This window comes from Dendropsophus ebraccatus, chromosome 3, assembly GCF_027789765.1.
Source record: "Dendropsophus ebraccatus isolate aDenEbr1 chromosome 3, aDenEbr1.pat, whole genome shotgun sequence".
In the NCBI taxonomy this organism is placed as follows: Eukaryota; Metazoa; Chordata; class Amphibia; order Anura; family Hylidae; genus Dendropsophus; species Dendropsophus ebraccatus.
The window spans coordinates 188,801,329-188,824,454 of record NC_091456.1 but is presented as its reverse complement, the minus strand read 5'-3'; the positions used below and the strand labels follow the sequence as shown (position 1 = coordinate 188,824,454).

Here is a 23,126-nt window from a genome sequence, read left to right as displayed (position 1 = left end):
GCAGCTCCCTGCCTGCCCTGCTGCATCACCTCATCCTCCCCGGCAGCTCCCAGCCTGCCCTGCTGCATCACCTCATCCTCCCCGGCAGCTCCCAGCCTTCCCTGCTGCATCACCTCATCCTCCCCGGCCTTCCCTGCTGCATCACCTCATCCTCCCCGGCAGCTCCCGGCCTGCCCTGCTGCATCACCTCATCCTCCCCGGCCTTCCCTGCTGCATTACCTCATCCTCCCCAGGAGCTGTGGTCACTGTGTAAGGATAGTTATTAACCCTTAGCATACACAGTAGTAATAGTGCAGTGAGTATAGGGAGACCTGCAACCAGACACACTCACTTACTAAAGGATATATATATCTACACTAAAAATCCTGTGCTCTACCCCCATCCAAGCAGCACAGGTTGTAAGGTTGTCGTGAGAGGCCTGTACTGCTGGACAGAGGAGAAAGAGGAGCCATCTGCACAGTCTGCTGTCCTCCCTGCAAATGCTGGGGAAGCTCCAGACAGTAAGGACCATATTACCCCTCCGACATTAGATCGGTGCTTGTTTAGCAAGCCCATTACATGGCTCCATGCAGCAAGGGCTGTGCGTATATATTGTTAGCCATGTCTGTGCAGCGCTCGCTGTATATATAGAAAATAAAAAAGAAATACTTACGTGTCCACACTCCCTGGTGTCCTTCTAACTTCTCACTGCAGCCATCGCTGACACATCTCTGCAGTGACAGGCTGCTCAACCAATCACTGACTGAAACGAGACAGTGCAGCAGCCAGTGATTGGCTGAGCGGTGTGCCACTTCAGAGACTGCCTCAGAAGCTTCAGTGGCCGCTGCAGGGATACATGTGAACAGGTAAGTATTACTTTATTATTTTCTATATTCTGTTTCATTGGCCACAAACCAGACACCTCCTGTTACTCCTACTAATACACATAGCGATGGGCGGTCAGCAGCTGATGATTTTACACCTGCTGAAAGTCAATGATCAGCTGATGGTTATCATTATTACACAGGGTAATATCTGCCCGATCCTGTCTGATTGTGTAATAGGACCCAAAGACCTTGTATTACCTGTATTGCAGGGTATATGTATGTGTTTATATGCCTATGTATGTACATGCATAATGTGTGTACCAGAGTATATATACCTGTATGTGTGTATTTACCTGTGTGTGTGTGTGTGTGTGTTCTACAAAAAGTAAGCCCTAAGGGACCTTTTACTCTTACCGATAAATCTCTTAAATGATCATTTAGCGAACGACAATGATTTTTTCTTTTAAATGATAGACGTTTGAGGGTATGTGTACACTAAACAATTCTTGAGGAATTTTGAGCAGAGTCTAAGTCAAAATGCTTGCGGAATCCACTCAAATCCATAAAAATCCCCAATATACACTTATTACGGGTAGTGCTTATAAAGTGGTTTTTTCCCTGCACTTACTACTGCACAGGGGTGTAGCTAAAGGCTGATGGTCCCTCCCCCCATCCTAACCGATCAGGCGCAGTCAGCGGCCAAAAACATTATATCCAATTACTGTAAGGTGACGCCCCCTTATGTGCCAATGTGTCCTAATGAACTGTCACTGTGTTCCCTCATGTACCGTGCTACTGCCTCCACCTCTTGTACTGTGCCACTGTCTACTATATTTAATGGACTGTACTATGTCATTCTCTAATAACAGTTTCCCAATCTTTGACTCGCTAGCTGAAAAACTTCAACTCCCATCATGAACTGACAGAAGGACATGATGGAGGTTGTAGTTCTACAACCTGGAGAGCCACAGGCTGTAAAACTACAACTCCCATCATGAACTATTAGTAGGTCATGATGGGACATGTAGTTCTATGGATAATCTCACCTGTCCAGGTTCCTGCTCTTCTCTGGTCTGGCTCCTGTGTATGGGGACGGGGCTAATCGCTAAAAAATAAGCATGAAACCTACCCCAGCTCTCAGCTGGTGTAGGTTTCCTGCCGTGCGCACCGGCGCGCACAGGATTTATGTAGAGGCAGTACGCCTCTACATAAATCTCCGTAGTGCCGGAGCTGCGGGGACAGTGTTAAGTCCGGCGCAGAAAACGCCGGACTTAATAAATGTCCCCCATACTGTGTGTGATATATATATATATAAAATTACGAGGCTGCAGCACATCCAAATAGTGAAAAACTTGTAGTGTTTACTCGTAAATCATCAGCAAAAAAATCAGCTGATGGAAGAGGGGACGTGGATCCAGTCTCCACTGCTGGCACTCTGTACACTGCTCCTGTGAGTGCACTCCATTCTATTGCTTATATTTATATATATATATATATATATATATATATATATATATATATATATATATATATATATACATATACATACACACACACACACACACACACACACAGAGGCACATATTGTATATACAGCCAGGCACATAGTCACATATTCAGAGACACATATGCTGTACACACAAGCACATAGTCACATAGATGCACATGCATACATAGAGACACATACAGTCACATATACACAGAGTCAGGCACATATACAGAGACACACATGTGCTGCACACAAGCACATACATACATAGAGGCACATACAGACAAGCACATATATACCCATAAACAGACATGCTGTACACAAGGGTACATACATACAGTCCCATATACACATATGGACATGAACATACATTCAGAGAGACACATACAATGACATATAGACAGATATATACCCATACAGACACACACACATACTGTACACAGAGGCACATAAAGTCTACATACAGTCTCATGTACATATACAGTCAGGCACATATCCCATACAGAAACACACTTCTCTCCTGCTGGGCAGTCTGTGAGTGTAGCCTCCTCCTGCAGGGGCACATGTTGTCCTCTCTCACTGATCAGCGTCCTGGGACCAGTGCAGCAGATCCCTCCTCTTCCTAGAGCCATGTAAGGGGGTCAGGAGGGGGGCCTGTTACTTTTTTTTTTAAATGTAGCATTATATCTTACATCAGGCGGCCTCACAGGCAGTGTCGTAGCTACAATAGAGGCAGGGAAGGCGGTTGCTATGGGGCCCATGGAGGGAGGGGGCCCAGGGAAGATAAGAGCCTCCCGTGTCCTTTTGCTTAACCCTTAATTAACTGCAGTGTGCAAGTGACCCAGTGTTCTCTTACATGCTGCAACACAAAAAAAGGTTAACAATTAGCTCTCTGCCTCACTACCCTGATAACCTCTGAGCTCCTGCAGAGGTCAGGAGTTATCAGTGCAGGAGTAGTGAAGGAGAGACAGCTAATTGTCTTCTGTATTAACCCTTTGTGTTGCAGCATGTAAGAGAAATCTGGGTCACTTACACACTGCAGTTAATAAAGGGTTAAGCAAAAGTTAGTCTGCTCCTGGTAAATAACCATGAGGCTCCTAATAGGCTGTTATAGTTAAATACAGCGGACGGACAGAACAAGCAGACATTGGCTTTCTCCTATGCCACTCACTGTTGTGACTGCACGCAGGATTCTGACCCAGGCCACGAGATTTCTTTTTTTTGCCACATCACCGAATATATTATATATTATAGTGTGTAGGGGGGGGGGGCATGAATCCTAGCTGCGCCCCTGCTCACAGGAATCTGGTTAGCACACTGGTCTGCCAGATTGTCAGTCCGGGCAGGGAGGGCTTAGCGCATTTCTCCCAAACTGGCTGTCATTTTCACAGTGTTAGGGTGACACTTAGAATAAAGTCTCCCCGCTATACCTGGGTGCTGCCTTATACTGCAGCTGGTCTGGTCTGTGGGTCTCTGAACCGTAATTCTCCCAGGTTTGGGTGTCGTCAATGCAGATATGATGCCAGTCCCATCTGGGGTGCCATTATCTGTGGGGGAAACACCCACCCCCAGTCTTAGCGGGACTCTAAATTATCAGTAGGGTATTTTTACAAGCTTGGGAGACATGACACGGACACAGGATTCTGTGAATCAAGCTCATCATTTATTGGACAAAAACACATATTTATACATAACAAAGAAAGTTGGCGTCCAACCAAGAAGGACATGGGCAGTGACCAAGCTCCTATTGGTTAGATGTTACATACATAGTAATTCTTGTTCTGATTGGAGTGAGTGTCAGTTATGTATTCTATTACTCAGCATGTGAGGGGCGAAGATTAATTAAACAACATGTTATTTTCAAGGGATCTGAACCCTGGGAGTTTACATATCTTGCAACAGCGGCCATGATATTTGTTCCCAGCTGTCCTTGCTCTAATCTATACTTAAAGTGTAACTGTCATATTTTTTTTTTTATTGCAGAAATCAGTAGTATAAGCGATTTTAAAAAACTCTGTAATAGGTTTTATCAGCCAAAAAAGCCTCCTTCTGTACTCAGGAAGCAATCTCCCAGCCTCCCCCCCTGACTTCTTATCTGTGCATTATCAGGCAAACACGTCTTTATTACAGAGAAGCCAGTGAAGACTGGTTCTGCTCTCCCATTCTATCCTTATGGAGGGGGGAGGGGCTGAAGGAGATGAGGGTGCAGGAAGAGGTGACATGAAGGTCAGCTGTTTGTAGACTCTGTGGGCAGCTAAAACGCTGGATTCTGGGGTCAGAAAGGTCAGTGCTTATCTATGAACTTACTGAGAGAAGATTGCAGGGTGTTGTGCTGTGCAGGACTGCTCCGTGCTCAGTCACTCCTAACAGCCCCTCCCCTCTCCATAGCCACATAATGGAGACAGAAATCCTGTTTCATCTGATGTGAGGGGGGAGGCTGGGAGATTGCTTTTTCAGTACAGAAGGAAACTCGCTTGAACTGTTGATATTTAATGTTTTAAAAAAAATGACCCTGAAATGACAGTTACGCTTTAAGGATCCTCAGACCCTAAAGTAAAGAACAAATTCTACTAGCCATAAACATAGTACATAAAAGAGCCAAGGGAAAAACAAGTTCTCCTTGTAATAAAGATGGTAGACAGAGCGGGGGCCTCTTTCCTAATAGTTGCATACACAGCATTACTGTGTACACATACAGCTCAGCTACATGTACATTACACACATACAGCTCAGCTACATGTACATTACACACAGGGCTCTGCTACATGTACATTACACATATACAGCTCAGCTACATGTACATTACACATATACAGCTCAGCTACATGTACATTACACATATACAGCTCAGCTACATGTACATTACATATATACAGCTCAGCTACATGTACATTATACATATATACAGCTCATGTACATTACACATACAGCTCAGCTACATGTACATTACACACATACAGCTCAGTTACATGTATATTACACATATACAGCTCAGCTACATGTACATTACACACATACAGCTCAGCTACATGTACATTAAACATACAGCTCAGCTACATGTACATTAAACATATACAGCTCAGCTACATGTACATTACACACATACAGCTCAGTTACATGTATATTACACATATACAGCTCAGCTACATGTACATTACACACATACAGCTCAGCTACATGTACATTAAACATACAGCTCAGCTACATGTACATTACACATATACAGCTCAGCTACATGTACATTACACACATACAGCTCTACTGTGTACACATACAGCTCAGCTACATGTACATTACACATATACAGCTCAGCTACATGTACATTACACATATATAGCTCAGCTACATGTACATTACACACATACAGCTCAGCTACATGTACATTACACACATACAGCTCTACTGTGTACACATACAGCTCAGCTACATGTACATTACACATATACAGCTCAGCTACATGTACATTACACACATACAGCTCAGCTACATGTACATTACACACATACAGCTCAGCTACATGTACATTACACATATACAGCTCAGCTACATGTACATTACACATATACAGCTCAGCTACATGTACATTACACACATACAGCTCAGCTACATGTACATTACACACATATACAGCTCAGCTACATGTACATTACACACATATACAGCTCAGCTACATGTACATTACACACATACAGCTCAGCTACATGTACATTACACACATACAGCTCAGCTACGTGTACATTACACACATACAGCTCAGCTACATGTACATTACACACATACAGCTCAGCTACATGTACATTACACACATACAGCTCTACTGTGTACACATACAGCTCAGCTACATGTACATTACACACATACAGCTCAGCTACATGTACATTACACATATACAGCTCTACTGTGTACACATACAGCTCAGCTACATGTACACTACACATATACAGCTCAGCTACATGTACATTACACATATACAGCTCAGCTACATGTACATTACACACATACAGCTCAACTACATGTACATTACACACATACAGCTCAACTACATGTACATTACACACATACAGCTCAGCTACATGTACATTACACATATACAGCTCAGCTACATGTACAATACACACATACAGCTCAGCTACATGTACATTACACATATATACAGCTCAGCTACATGTACATTACACACATATACAGCTCAGCTACATGTACATTACACACATACAGCTCAGCTACATGTACATTACACACATACAGCTCAGCTACATGTACATTACACATATACAGCTCAGCTACATGTACATTACACATATACAGCTCAGCTACATGTACATTACACACATATACAGCTCAGCTACATGTACATTACACACAGGGCTCTGCTGCAGGCATATATAACACATACACACACACACAGCTCTGCTCCACACACATCACACGCAGACAGCTCTGCTGCATACACATCACTTCAGCTTATCCAGCACAGCAGAGTCCTGCATACACTGAGCAGCAGCCCCTGATCATGTGACTCCTCCTCCATGTGACTGATCACATGACTATGACATCACGGCAGGTCCTGGAAGCACAGGGGAAGCACACGGCTCCTGTACAGCTCTGCAGGCGGAGGGAAGGAGCTGGGGGACAGCGGGAGGATTAACCCCTTTGAGTTGTGAGGATGAAGTTTGTTTTTTTCTTCTTCTTTTGATTTATCACAAGAACCTGAACTTTATATATTTATAACTTTCTATCGCTGTGCCGGGTTTGTTGTACTTTTTCTTCCCATTCTTTATTATCCATTGTATCCTCTACTTTCTATTCATCTCTCCAGGATCCTCTGCTGATATCTTCTATATAAGAGACCGACCCATCAACCATGGAGAGAGACAGAGACAAGATGGCCGAGAGGATAATAACCCTCACCCTACACATACTCTTCCTGCTTACTGGGGAGGTGAGGGATTCTGGGAGTGATGTCATCATGACATCATTCTTATCTATGGAATAACAGATGGATAGGACTGGGGAGGTGAGGGATTCTGGGAGTGATGTCATCATGACATCATTCTTATCTATGGAATAACAGATGGATAGGACTGGAGAGGTGAGGGATTCTGGGAGTGATGTCATCATGACATCATTCTTATCTATGGAATAACAGATGGATAGGACTGGAGAGGTGAGGGATTCTGGGAGTGATGTCATCATGACATCATTCTTATCTATGGAATAACAGATGGATAGGACTGGAGAGGTGAGGGATTCTGGGAGTGATGTCATCATGACATCATTCTTATCTATGGAATAACAGATGGATAGGACTGGAGAGGTGAGGGATTCTGGGAGTGATGTCATCATGACATCATTCTTATCTATGGAATAACAGATGGATAGGACTGGAGAGCTGAGGGATTCTGGGAATGGATGGAGTGATAGTAATGTGTCTCTCCATACACAGGATTACACAGTAGTGAAGAAGTCCTCTAGTGGGCGCTGTGGGGCCCCTGGGTGTGAAGGATGGGGAAGAACCCTGAGCCCAATCCCGGGGCCCCTGATACATGAGGAAATGGAGGAAGAGAAGATCCTAGAAGTCACCAACAAGATGGTGGAGCTGCTGAGTGGAGAGGTGAGACTGTGGCTGCTGGGAATGCTGGGACATTATACAGTAACACCACTGGAGGGGTGGGGGGGATGACTGTGTGATCATTGTGTGTGTCAGGTTCCTATAAGGTGTCAGGACGTGGCGGTCTATTTCTCCATGGAGGAGTGGGAGTATGTAGAAGGACACAAGGATCAGTACAAGGATGTGATGCTGGAGGATCAGCAGCCCCTCCCATCAGCAGGTAATAGACAGGACTATATACACACCTCCTCTCTGTATTATCTGGATGGAAAGAATGAATTCAGTCTCTGTATGTGTTCCCTCCAGTCAGATCCAGTAAGAGAACAGCACCAGAGAGATGTCCCCGTCCTCTTCTCCCACAGGATCAGGATCAGGTAGATGGAGATGTTCCCTATGATCTGTACATCTCACCTGACTTCTCCTACTGATGTTTTTTAAAATATTTCTCTCACATCTTATGGATCAGGGGGAATATGGGAACAATATTAATGCTCCAGAGACAGATATGAGCAGTGATGAGCAGTTTAAGGAAGACATCGCTATACTGAAAGATCTGAACCATATTACTGCTAAGGACAATACAGTAAAAGAAGAAGAGCCAGATGACAGCAGTGATGAGCAGTATAAGAAGGACTTTACTACAAGGAAGGATCTGAACTCTATTAATGCTACAGATATGATGATGAAAAAAGAAGAAGAGACAGATGACAGCAGTGATGAGCAGTATAAGGAGGACATCACTACAGGTAACCGCCCAGGTGAGTAGTGACCACTAAATGCAGAGAACAGTCACACATTCTCCTCAGTCACCGGCTGTAACTATTCTGTGTGGAATATTATAAGCTCTGTGTCCTGTCAGTTTTCCAGCTATATAATCATTCAGCCTAAATTCTAATATACAGCACAGTCCCAGCGGACAATATATCACTATCAGTCTCCTGCTGCTGCATCTATAGTGACTGTCCCCATCTTACAGCGCACCTGTTGTGAATTAAAAAAAAAAAAAATCAACAGGGGTTTGAATAGAAATAAGCGATGCAAGATTCGTTGTGAATCCCACTGTCAATTTGCTTCTACAGTCATGGCCAAAAGTTTTGAGAATGACCCAAATATTATATTTTCACGTGATCTGCTGCCCTCTGGTTTTTATGTGTGTTTGTCAGATGTTTTTATCACATACAGAAATATCATTGCAATCATATTATGAGTAACAAAAGCTTATATTGTTAGTTAGACTGAGTTACTGCAGCAAGTCAATATTTGCAGTGTTGACCCTAAATCTCTATGTTTTGCTCCCTGAGCCATTTAGTTATCACCTTTGCTTTATGGCAAGGTGCTCCATCATGCTGGAAAAGGCATTGGTTGATCGCCAAACTGCTCTTGGATGGTTGGGTGAAGTTGCTCTTGGAGGACATTCTGGTCCCATTCTTTATTTATGGCTGTGAGGGAGCTGATTCCCTTGGCTGAGAAGCAACCCTACACATGAATGGTTTCAGGATGCTTTACAGTTGGCATGAGACAAGACTGGTGGTAGCGCTCACCTCGTCTTCTCCGAATAAGCTGTTTTCCAGATGTCCCAATCGGAAAGGGGATTCATCAGAGAAAATGACTTTACCCCAGTCCTCAGCAGTCCACTCCCTGTACCTTTTGCAGAATATCCGTCTGTCCCTGATGTTTTTTCTGGAGAGAAGTGGCTTCTTTGCTGCCCTCCTTGAGACCAGGCCTTGCTCCAAGAGTCTCCGCAGTCTCACAGTGCGTGCAGATGCACTCACACCTGCCTGCTGCCATTTCTGAGCAAGCTCTGCACTGCTGGTAGCCCCATCCCGCAGCTGAAACACTTTTAAGAGACTGTCCTGCAATGATGTTGAAATGTGTTTTGGGGGATAAAGTTCATTTTCTAGGCAAATATTGACTTTGCAAGTAAATGCTGTTAAGCTGATCACTCTTTATAACATTCTGGAGTATATGCAAATTGCCATTTTAAAAACTGAAGCAGTAGACTTTGTAAAAATGAATATTTGTATCAAGTTCTCAAAACTTTTGTCCATGACTCTATTTGCAAAGCAAATTCACAGAAATTCATTGACCCCTTGGCGTCCCATGACGTATTTAATATGTCATGGTGCCGCGGGGGCAGTTCAGAGAGGGGTCATCTGCAGCCCCGGGGAGCACCTCTCAGCCGGCACGGGTCCCGTTGCCGCATCGGCTAATTAAGCCTCTAAATGCAGCTGTCAAAACTGACAGCTGCATTTAAAGGCTTTGCTTCACACTTCCCTGGTGTCTATTGGGTCGGATCTCCCCACCGTGATGCGATCGCGGGGGGGGGGGGGGGGAGATCCGTCCTTCTGCCCGTGTCGGGCCTCATCGTCGCAATGATGCTGGCTCGGCAATACATTGCTATGGCCTGCAGCAGGCCAAAGCAATGGATCACCGATCAGATGGATCTTTGCTGTGTATATATACACAGCATTGATCTCTATGAGAGATCAGTGCTGTGTATATACAAGTCCCCCAGGGGGATCAATGCTGTGTATATACAGGTCCCCCAGGGGGACTTCCAGTTACAGTAAAAAAAATGTTTTTTTATTAATAAAAATCCCCTCCCCTATTAAAAGTCCAAATCACCCCCCTTTTCCCATGTTATAAATATAAATAAATAAATAAACATGTTTGCTATCGCCGCATACGTAATCGCCTGAACTATTAATTAATCACATTCCTGATCTCGCACGGTAAACTGCGTAAGTGCAAAAAAATTCCAAAGTGCAAAATTGCGCATTTTTGTTGCATCAAATAAAAAAAAAAATTATATAAAGCGATCAAAAAGTCACATATGCGCAATCAAGGTACCGATAGAAAGTACAGATCATGGCGCAAAAACTGACACCTCACACAGCCCCATAGACCAAAGGATAAAAGCGCTATAAGCCTGGGAATGGAGCGATTTTAAGGAACATATATTTGATAACAATGGTTTGAATTTTTTAAAAGCCATCAGATAAAATAAAAGTTATACATGTTACATATCGTTGTAATCTTAACGACTTGAGGAACATGTGTAACAAGTAAGTTTTACCCCAGGGCGAATGGCGTAAACACGAAACTTCCTAAAATTAAAACAAATTCCTTTTTTTTTTCAATTTGAAAGCGCAAATGATTTTTTTCTGGTTTTGCAGCATATTTTATGGGAAAATAAAGTCTGTCATTGCAAAGTACAATTAGTGTTGCAAAAAATATGGGCTCATGTCTGTCTGTAGGTGAAAAAATGCAAGTGCTATGGACTTTTAAACATAAAGTGGAAAAAGCGAAAGCGCAAAAACTAAAATTGGCTCAGACCTTAAGGGGTTAACAAAATTCACTAACTATAGCAGCCGCACATGTTAGCTTACAGAACAGTCACTTGGTGGGAGCAAGGGATTACCCATAATCCATTGTGCCTGTCCAATCACCTGCAAGCCCCTGTGTGATGTCACACATCACCCACTATATGAGGTGATTTGCTTCCTGGAGGCGGCCAGTCGGCTGTATGTGCGGTAGAGAGCAGGATGGTAGCAGGGAGAGAAATACAGAGAGATATAGTGACGGAGAGGAGGGTGCATTGTGGGTGATTTTCTGTGGGAGCTGTCAAGCCAAGTAACTGGGCGTCTGTTGTACATTAATAACTCACTGGGCGCTATAACCTCATAGGGGGAGATTTATCAAACATGGTGTAAAGTGAAACTGTCTCAGTTGCCCCTAGCAACCAATCAGATTCCACTTCTCATTCTTCACAGGTTCCTTGGAAAATCAAAGGTAGAATCTGATTAGTTGCTAGGGGCGACTGAGCCAGTTCTACTTTACACCCCTTTGATAAATCCCCCCATCTCCCTAGGTAACCAGCAGTGTTAGATACCTCTCACTTTCCAGCGCTGTCTCCTGCCTCACATCCACAATGCCTGTCAGTTGAGAGGACTGCTGCTGGAATAGATGATGAGTATCGCAAGTAGCCAGGGGCATCTGCATAGTTGGCAACAGTCCCGATTCTGAGGAGACAGCCCAGGCAAAACCATGTCCTGGGTATGTCCAGGGAAGCCCCGCCCCTGCTTCCGGTAGCCCCTCCCCCTTCCTGTGCGAGTGATGCAGAGCAGGGAGAGGAGTCCCTGGGGGACTAGAGAAATCATACTGGTGAGGAAAGTATAGCTTTATTTTGTTTTAAATACAGATTAAGGGACAAGAGGGTGCTGAAGGCGGTACTGGTATGATGATGAAGGGACAGGAGGAGGATTAAGGGGGAAGTAGTATGATGATGGAGGGGCAGGAGGATGAGAGGAGTAGTACTGTGATGATGGAAGGGCAGGAGGATGAAGGGGGTAGTAGTAGGGCTGGGCGGTATACCGTGAAAATACCAATACCGTCCCTGGCGTCGGTTAACCGACCTCAACTTTGCCAGGACGGTATCTGCGGTATTTTCACCCCCGACGTGTCAGACTCCTCCTTGCGTCCCCCTCACCCCTGCCCAGCATATCCGTTTGTCCTCCTGCCCCCCCTCCCAGCGTGTCTGTGCGTCCCCTAACCCCTGACCCCCCGCTTGGCGTGTCCGTGGTCCCCTGATCCCCTACCCTCCCGTGTCCATTTGTCTCCACCGCCCCGAACCCCCCCTCACAATAAGTTAGGCTCAGCGGACGAGTTGTGGGCGCCCCCCAGCATCGCCTCGTTGCCCACGGACCGCCCGTTATGCTGCACCTCTTACGATGCACCGTTGATGAGGTGAGTGCTCCCGTCCTCCTCCTCCCCCCTCTCCCATCTCCAGGTATGAGCAGAACGGGGCCACATGGGGGAACTAAAAGTACCAGGGCGGCTGGGCAGGGTGGCTTATACCCTCCAGGCCGGTAGCCCCCCCACCCCAGCGCAGTTAAGTGTCATCCCAGCCTTCCATCTCTATAACTCCTAACCTCACTCGCCAATCAAAAGCATTATTACTATATGGGGGCACAGCTGGGATGGCATTATTACTGTATGAGCACAGCTGGGATGGCATTATTATTGTATGGGGGCACAGCTGGGATGGTATTACTGTATGGGGGCACAGCTGGGATGGTATTACTGTATGGGCACAGCTGGGATGGTATTACTGTATGGGGGCACAGCTGGGATGGTATTACTGTATGGGCACAGCTGGGATGGTATTATTACTGTATGGGCACAGCTGGGATGGTATTATTACTGTATGGGCACAGCTGGGATGGCATTATTACTGTATGGGCACAGCTGGGATGGCATTACTATATGGGGGCACAGCTGGGATGGCATTATTACTGTATGGGCACAGCTGGGATGGCATTACTGTATGGGCACAGCTGGGATGGCATTATTACTGTATGGGCACAGCTGGGATGGCATTATTACTGTATGGGCACAGCTGGGATGGCATTACTGTATGGGCACAGCTGGGATGGCATTATTACTGTATGGGCACAGCTGGGATGGCATTATTACTATATGGGGGCACAGCTGTGATGGCATTATTACTGTATGGGAACAGCTGGGATGGCATTATTAATATATGGGCACAGCAGGGAAGGCATTATGGCACACTGTGGGCACTATATGGGCATCATATGGATAAAGCATGTACCACTATATAACTCTTGGGGGCCAGAATGGTCAAATGTTGGCATACTTGTGTATACACGTCCTGTACTGTGTGTATGGCTGTATTCCTGTATTTACACGTCTTGTAGTACATAGCTGTATACCTGTGTATACATGTTCTGTAGTAAGTATATGGCTGTATTCCTGTATATACACATTCAGGGCTCTGCTGAGACCCCCTAATAATGACAAATAATAATAGAAATAGACTAAATGCCACAGCCTCAGGTTGCTGCTCAGTGAGCTATCTTTTTTCCCCACTTTTTAGATACAAAATATTGCCAGTTTGGCACGACCAGGTGGGTGTGGCTTAGAAAAGGGTTGTGTCATAATTATCGTCTAATTATCGTTACCGTGGCTACATGTATGATAAACTGCGATATTGATTTAGGCCAATATCGCCCAGCCCTAGGTAGTAGTATGATAATGGAGGGGCAGGAGGATGATGAAGGGGTAGTAGTATGATTAAGGAGTAGCAGTAGGATGAAGGGGGTAGTAGTATGATGATATGGGGTGCAGCTGCATCATATGGGCACAAAATACCAGTATATACAGTCAGACAGTAGAGTGCTATCTCTGAGCCACAGTGGCGTGTGTAATATATTTGGGACCTACTACTGGGGTGTGTAATATACTGGGAACCTGATACTGGGGTGTGTTATATACTGGGGACCTAATACTAGGGTGTGTAATATACTGGGAACCTAATACTGGGGTGTGTAATATACTGGGGACCTAATACTGGGGTGTGTAATATACTAGGAACCTGATACTGGAGTGTGTAATGTTCCTTTTGTGTTGTTCTGACTGTAAATTTTAACTGGAAAATTTTGAACCCACACCCATGATAGACCACACCCGACCGAGACCACACCCACAATAAGCCACACCCCTTTTAATGCTGAAGTGTCCCTGGAAAAAAAATTCAAATGTTGGCAACTATGCATCTGTGTTTTGTGTTAGTGGCCCAGGGGGCTGTGTGGTGGTTTTAGTACAGCAGGTGGGCTTGGTGTTTTTCTTCTTCACAGTGGTCAGGAGTGGTGATACCCACCCCTGTGCACAGAAGCACTGTGCTTGAAAAGGGTAGCACAATGTGAGGCTGTAGGTGCCAGTGCGGTGACACAAAAGACCAAGACCTCCCAGGATAGCTATGCATCAGTCAGTAAGATACTTTAGCTTGCTGCTCTTTGTCTTACTGGGGATCAGTTCCTTGCTTTGGTAACTGTCCTAAGAATAGAAGAGAAGGATCCCTGAAGTGAACAAAGTGTACCCTAGAGCAGTGCTCCTCAAGCTGTGAGTCGCCCCCTAGTTGGTGAGGCACAGCTGAAGTGACAGTTTTACTAAAAGGGACTATAAGTGGTATAAAACTTAGTGGACCATCTCATTTTCCATGAATAGATGGACACTGCCCTTCACAACGGTCGGGCTCTTGCTGCCCGTTTTTCTATATGTGGACTTTGCTGGACTCATTGTACGGCGAGAATGCATGTACTTTCCTGTAGCACATCCTCCTGTCCTCCCTATTTCATTTCGTTGGATTCGCAGTTTGTTGTAGCTGCTTATTTTTTTTTTCTTTCTGTAAAACTGAATAAAATGTTTATTAAAAGAAAAAAAAAAAAAATTAGTGGACCACCCGTACCGAGACACTACAAAACCTCCTCCACAATGACTGTATAGATCCACCCTGGACTAAGTAGTGGCTGTGACGTCCCTTGTTCGGGGAGGGTCATCCAGAGAGCTGTGTGGAAGGCTCTGAACACTTACCAAGGTCGTATGTAGCCAGAGGCCGGCCGTGTCGGGGACGTCATTGCATTTGATCATTCTTATTATGTTACATAAAAAAGAGTAACTTTCCATGTCAGCAATATGTTTAAGCTTCTATTACTGGGAAATAAGAGAAATGGTGTTTTCTCCTTTGCAGATGATTCTACCAGGAGCTCAGGGGGACATCAGATCTCCTCAGAGGATCATATCACACAAGATACATATGAGGAGCCGTCCGCTATCCCAGATACACCCTCAGCCCCTCACAGCAAAGATCTCTCATCTCATCCTGTTATACAAGTCCCATCTTCTGATCCATCACAGCAAGCTGATATTTACAGAGAAGGCGATGGACATCAAAGAGAAAATACAGGAAAGCCTCAGTTTTCATATTTACAACGTGAACAATGCTTTACTCATGAAAAATATCTTACAGGGGAGAAGGCATTTTCATGTTCAGAATGTAGGAAATGTTTTACTTATAAATGCGATCTTGTTAGACATCAGGGAATTCACACAAGTGAGAAGCCATTTTCGTGTTCGGAATGTGGGAAATGTTTTGGTGACAAATCACGTCTTGTTAGGCATCAGAGAAGTCACACAGGGGAGAAGCCATATTCGTGTTCAGAATGTGGTAAATGTTTTACTTATAAATCGGATCTTGTCAAGCATCAGAGAACTCACACAAGGGAGAAGCCATTTTCGTGTTCGGAATGTGGGAAATGTTTTGGTGAGAAATCACGTCTTGTTAGGCATCAGAGAACTCACACAGGGGAGAAGCCGTTTTCATGTTTGGAATGTGGGAAATGTTTTACTCAGAAATCAAGTCTTCTCGACCATACATACATTCACACGGGGGAAAAGCCATTTTCATGTTCAGACTGTGGAAAACGTTTTACTCGGAAATCAGTTCTTGTTCACCATCAGAAAACTCACACAGGGCAAAAGACATCTTTTTATGTTCTGAATGTGGGAAATGTTTTACTCAGAAACCATCTTGTTAAACAACAAAGAACTTACAAAAAGGAGAAGCCATTATCTTGTTCACAATGAGGTAAATGAATATAAAGAATTCTAATTGATTATGAAGGAAAATCCACAATTTATAGCAAAATAGTTGAAGAATTTCACCCACCCCCTGAAAAATAAAAACTATTAACACATCGAGGAATCATTAGTGGCTTCTATTGTGTCCATTTTGTGCCTGGACTGTCTGCTGTCTGTGCCCATTACACCCTGCTATCTTCTAGCTGATTGCTGCTTCTACTTCCTGTCTGAATTTTTGTCAGTGCCTACAACTCCCAGCATGCCTCACTGCACTGTCTTGAAAACAGGAATATCAGGAGCCGGCCGCCATCTCTTACTCCCAGACAGTTCCCACACACGGTGTCCCCTATAACTCTTGATCACAGTATAGATGTTGACAAAGTTCGCACCTCATGTCAAATCCGTACTACCTGTGTTTGTTGTTTGTTCTAAAAAATCTTTTAAGTGCATAAAATAAAGTGCATATCGTGAAAACAGGAATATCAATTGCACACTAATTGCCATCAATTCCCTGCCTCCCTTGATCTGTGGCCCTCCCCCATCTTGTGGAGCTGTGACTCTCCAGTTTTCCAGTTTGCATGACTACAACCACCATCATATCCTCATTATAAGCCATGATAATAGTGGTGGTAGTAGTGTTTTTTCTTCAAGCTGTAATTCCACTTCTAGCAATAGTACTACTCCAATCATCTTAGTCTGCTCATCAGTTTATAATAGAAGTTGTAGTTTTGCTAGTTGTGGAATTGCAGCTTGAAGAAATATTACTACTACCACCATCATCATGCCTTATAATCAGGATATAATGGTGGCTTAAGTTATGGAAACTGGAGAGTCACAGCTTGCAAAACTACAACCACCATCATATCCTGGTTATAAGGCAAGCTGTGACTCTCCAGTTTCCATAACTACAACCATCATCATCTCCTGATTATAAGGAACAATGGCATACTGATGGGGGAAGATTGTACAATGACACGCTGATGGATGAATAGGTAATTATAATCTTTATTGCTTTCATTTAAAAAACAAGGGCTGCATGGACATCGCTAACGGTATACATACACGATAATCAAGTCGCATGTACGTTGGATAAGCGAGTCCCGATCTGGCAGATCGTTGCTCCCTTTTGGTCAGGAGTCAGGATATGTAATACAGCTATTATTCTGTATGGTATAGCTGAGAGGAAGTGGTGTGGAAGACGGCACTCCTGGACGTAGATACTAAAATTTAACTTTTATTCGTGCATATTAAAATATTTTGGTGAGCATAGCAGGACCTACGCGTTTCGCGCTACTGCGCTTAATCATGGTCTAGTTACAAATGAATCTTGTGGCGAATAAAAACAGGTGACCAACCAATGAAAGGATCCCTACGTCATGGATCATGTGCCTGAGTGGCACAGGTGTAGCAAGGTCTCACGTTTGTACCCTCCAGCCATTTTGACATGTTTCATACCCTAATGGACATCAATCGCTTTGCTAGATTGCTCACGGTCAGGAGACACTTTTTTCACTCCTGCTCTGAGCCCACGTCCACACTCATGAAAGAATATGATGTAACAAATAATGAATTTGTGGAATTGCTCTTTCAGGACCAAGTGAATCTCCTGCAACTCATTGAGCTCGGCATAGATGGGGAAACGGAACAACAGGAACAAATACATAGTGTACCTACTGTAGCATCTAATCCCTCGTTCTACCCATTCAGGTCTCGTGTTGAGGCGTTGGATCATTTCCAATTTGCCATGGAACGAGACTTGAAAAAGCTTTCCACCAACTCAATCCAAAACAATATATCACATGGGGAAAGAAAGGCAATAAAGGAACTACAGGCCAACAAAAATTTAATAATCAAGATGGCCGACAAAGGCGGAAAAATTGTACTACTTGACCGTGAGTCTTACTGTGACAGTGCCTACATAATTCTAAATGACGTCACAACCTACCGCAGATTACAGTCAGACCCCACCTTGACCTTCAGAAATACACTATCCAACATAGTACAGGAAGGAATAGCACTGGGTATAATGGAAGAAAAACAATACAATTATTTTGTTCCTGCTAATCCCACCTTGCCAATTTTTTATGGTTTACCCAAAATCCATAAGGGAGCCAACCCCCCTCCCTTACGTCCCATCATCTCGGGGGTTGGCTCCCTTAATGAAAGGGTATGTGCTTGGCTGGATTCGTTGCTTCAGCCCCTGGTAGTGAGAGTACCAGGGTATCTGAAGGATTCAGGATCTGTGTTGAACATATTTAAAAACTTTGTGTGGAATCCTAATTTTTCATGGCTAAGCTGTGATGTGACAGCTTTATATTCGTCTATACCGCATGACTTGGCAATCACAGCCTTGTCTTATCACTTGTACAAATATAGCAGGTATAGTCACGAATTAAAAGAGTTCATTATAGATTTAACAACATATTTATTGAAACACAATTATTTTTCTTTTAATAATGAATTCTTTTTGCAGACCAAAGGAGCCCCTATGGGGGCCAGGTTCTCCCCAACTTTAGCAGGTCTCTACATGGCCTGGTGGGAGGAGCAATTCATTTTCACTCCCATCAACCCTTTTCTCCATCACATTAAATGGTTCGGCCGTTTCATAGACGACCTGCTATTGGTTTGGGGAGGAGAGGAGGAGGAGGCACAGCAATTTGTCCGATACATAAATAGCAACGCATTTAACCTATCATTTACTCACACTTTTCACAAAACAAATATCACCTTTTTGGACATTACCTTGCAAGCTTCGTCCAATAATGAACACGTTACCACCTCAGTTTTCCGCAAACCCACTGCGGGAAACACTATTTTACATGCTACAAGTGAACATCCCCTTCACACCATACAGGCTATTCCAGTCGGGGAGTTTACTAGGGTTAAACGCATCTGCTCAGACAACACGGTCTTTGAGACACAGTGTAAGGAAACTGCAACCCGTCTATCTAACAGAGGTTACAGCAGACAAATCATACGCAGAGCCCATAACATTGTCTCCACCAAGAACCGGGATCTATTGCTCTCGAAATCAACTAACAATGTACATACTACACAAAAATCACATACACCAATCACATTCTCCACTATGTACTCACCCCAATACAAACAAATTACTAATATTCTTAAAAAAAACATTGCCATCCTGCGCCAGGATGAAATCCTGTCCGAGATCTTGGATCAGGGTTTCAGATGTGTGCCGCGCAGAGGCAAATCACTTGGAGACTTGCTATCACCTAGCATGTTGGTTTCAGAGCCATTGCATACCAGCCGTAGGATTACGGGCTGCTTCAGATGCGGAGACACACGTTGCCCCATATGCAAGTTTGTTACCCACAACAAAAAAACTTTCAGTGACAGCTCAGGATTAAAAACTTATGAGATTAGAAACTATTTAAATTGCAACAGTGACCATGTCATCTACATTATAGGCTGTACTACCTGTAACTTATTCTATGTGGGATGCACAATAAGGAAATACAAACAACGTATCAGCGAACATCTCACTAGCATCAGGAAACAACACAGAACCAATGCATCAGGGGCAGCAAAGCATTTTATAGAGGAACATGGAGGGGATGTCAGCACCTTCAGCACATATGCCATAATAAGGGTTAATAAACCATTGAGAGGAGGTGACTGGCATAAGCAAGTCTTACATAAAGAAGCAGAAATGATCTTTCGCTTAAACACCAGATACCCCAAAGGTCTCAATTACAAAAATGACCTGTTGTATCATTATTTATAATCTTAAAAGAAACATTTTTTGGTTTTCCAGCATGTACTCCCACCCCATAGATAACCTAGCATTTTTCCAAATACATGTAATGGGAGGGAGCAGCACTCATGCTACACCTGTGCCACTCAGGCACATGATCCATGACGTAGGGATCCTTTCATTGGTTGGTCACCTGTTTTTATTCGCCACAAGATTCATTTGTAACTAGACCATGATTAAGCGCAGTAGCTGAAACGCGTAGGTCCTGCTATGCTCACCAAAATATTTTAATATGCACGAATAAAAGTTAAATTTTAGTATCTACGTCCAGGAGTGCCGTCTTCCACACCACTTCCTCTCAGCTATACCTTGCATGCGGCGTCTGGCCAACGCCTTGAAGATCGAGCACCCTCCTCTGCTAAATCCTGCCTGCTGTCATCCCACCTGCTTCATGGTGAGCTGTATCTCCTCTTTTTATATTATTCTGTATACAGTGTTGCCTTGGATTACGAGCATAATTCGTTCCGGGACTGTGCTTGTAATCCAAATCCACTCTTAAACCAAAGCAAATGTTCCCATAAGAAATAATTGAAATGCCGACAATTGGTTTCACACCCCAAAAACAATAATTTTTTTTTATTCTGAATATCATGTAAGATAAATGAAACAAACATTTAGAAACAGCAGAATCTGTGATATTATAAGTTACTGTACAGGAATGGAGAGGATGGGAAACACAAGGGCGGACAGAGACTGCAGGGAGCAGGAAGGAATGAGCAGGGTATAGGGTGAGCACATACATGCAGCGCTCTCTGTCTGGGCTAGAGATAAGTATGCGAGACGGGAAGTGGGCGGTGAGCTGCTTACACGCCCCCCAGGTTCAGGCCCAGCCCTACATCCACCAAGATGGCGCCCACAGACAGTGTGACGTGACGAAACAGATTCAGCTAGGACTACAAGACTTCCTGTGCTGGTTAGTGCAAGAAAAAAAACACTAAACATAAAAAAGCCGTGATTCATGTTTATTAAGCATTTATATAACTTTTATGGGACAGTACAATACTTTAATATAGCTTTTGGCCGGAATACCCCATAAGTGTATAGAATTAGTAACTACTCAATGCACTTACTGACAGCAGCTCCCTGTGTACCCCATAGAGCTATAATTAGGCTCCCCTCCTCCAGGCTGTGCTGTCCTGCTCTGTGGTGATTCTGTCCATAAGATGGCCGTGCCCATGCCCCTCCCCCAGTGTCTTCCATAGGTATATACAGGCTTTAATGGGCCAAAAATAACACATTTTGGACACTATAAGACACATAGAGGAATGAAGTAATAGGAGTAGCTGGAGGGGAAAGGATAGTGTTGTGTGCAGGAGATGGTGTCATACTACCTGCTGGACCTTTATTTCATTCATCATATCGAAACACTGACTACAAACATAAGAGAACAAACCTCAAGCCTGGATAAAAAAGAAATTATTTTAAATATATTTAATATAAGTTACATTTTATTGCGTGGTTCAGTGAAGACACTAAATAGCTCCAGTGACCTGATTTTATGTTTCTGCAATACTATATACTATACTCTACTGTACTATATATTATTCTATATACAACACCATATACTGTACTATATACTATTCTATATACAATACCATATACTATACTATATATTATACTATACTATTCTATATACAACACCATATACTGTACTATATATTATACTATACTGTACTATATACTATTCCATATAAAATACCATATACTATACACTACAATGTACTATATACAATACCGTATACTATATACAATGTCCTATATTGTGCTATATACTATTCTATATACTGTACCATATACTACACTATTTTTCTGGCCTTTGGATTTCTCTGCCGTCCTTTCTGAAACACAAACTTTTCATATTGGAAGATGGAACACAACTTATGGGAAGGTGTCTCTGAGCCGGAGCCTAAAGAGAACCAGTCACCAGGAACTGATAATGAATCTTATTCTTTAGTGTAATTGTACAAACATAAAAAAACACTAAAAATAATTAATAAAAAACTATGAAAACTATCTGCTGATATCATTAACCCAGCCCATCATGTACCTTGGGCAGACGCCTCCCCGGCAGCTCCCGGCCTGCCCTGCTGCATTACCTCATCCTCCCCAGCAGCTCCCGGCCTGCCCTGCTGCATCACCTCATCCTCCCCGGCAGCTCCCGGCCTGTCCTGCTGCATCACCTCATCCTCCCCGACAGCCCCCAGCCTGTCCTGCTGCATCACCTCATCCTCCCTGGCAGCTCCCGGCCTGCCCGGCTGCATTACCTCATCCTCCCCGGCAGCTCCCGGTCTGTCCTGCTACATCCTCTCGTCATCCCCGGCAGCTCCCGGCCTGTCCTGCTGCATCACCTCATCCTCCCCGGCAGCTCCCGGCCTGCCCTGCTGCATCACCTCATCCTCCCCGGCAGCTCCTGGCCTGCCCTGCCGCATGACCTCATCCTCTCTAGCAGCTCCCGGCCTGCCCTGCTGCATCACCTCATCCTCCCCGGCAGCTCCCGACCTGCCCTGCTGCATTACCTCATCCTCCCCGGCAGCTCCCGGCCTGCCCTGCTGCATTACCTCATCCTCCCCAGCAGCTCCCGGCCTGTCCTGCTGCATCACCTCATCCTCCCCGACAGCCCCCAGCCTGTCCTGCTGCATCACCTCATCCTCCCTGGCAGCTCCCGGCCTGCCCGGCTGCATTACCTCATCCTCCCCGGCAGCTCCCGGCCTGTCCTGCTGCATCACCTCGTGCTCCCCAGCAGCTCCTGGCCTGCCCTGCCGCATGACCTCATCCTCTCTAGCAGCTCCCGGCCTGCCCTGCTGCATCACCTCATCCTCCCCGGCAGCTCCCGACCTGCCCTGCTGCATTACCTCATCCTCCCCGGCAGCTCCCGGCCTGTCCTGCTGCATCACCTCATCTTTCCCGTCAGTTCCTGGCCTGCCCTGCTGGATCACCTCATCTTTCCCGTCAGCTCCCGGCCTGCCCTGCTGCATTACCTCATCCTCCCCGGCCTGCCCT

The 23,126-nt window shown here is 44.5% G+C and overlaps 1 protein-coding gene across 1 annotated transcript in view; it reads left to right on the top strand.

Annotated features, from left to right (window-relative positions):
* Positions 1–16,730, top strand: part of LOC138786598 (zinc finger protein 605-like) — a 30,657-nt gene extending 13,927 nt beyond the window's left edge. The window contains exons 5-7 of the mRNA XM_069963577.1: positions 8,188–8,280; positions 8,373–8,664; positions 15,459–16,730. Of these exons, the coding sequence (XP_069819678.1) occupies positions 8,188–8,280; positions 8,373–8,664; positions 15,459–16,354 (1,281 nt within the window). The 3' untranslated portion in view covers positions 16,355–16,730. The remainder of the gene's footprint in view (positions 1–8,187; positions 8,281–8,372; positions 8,665–15,458) is intronic.
* The last annotated feature ends 6,396 nt before the right edge of the window (positions 16,731–23,126 follow it).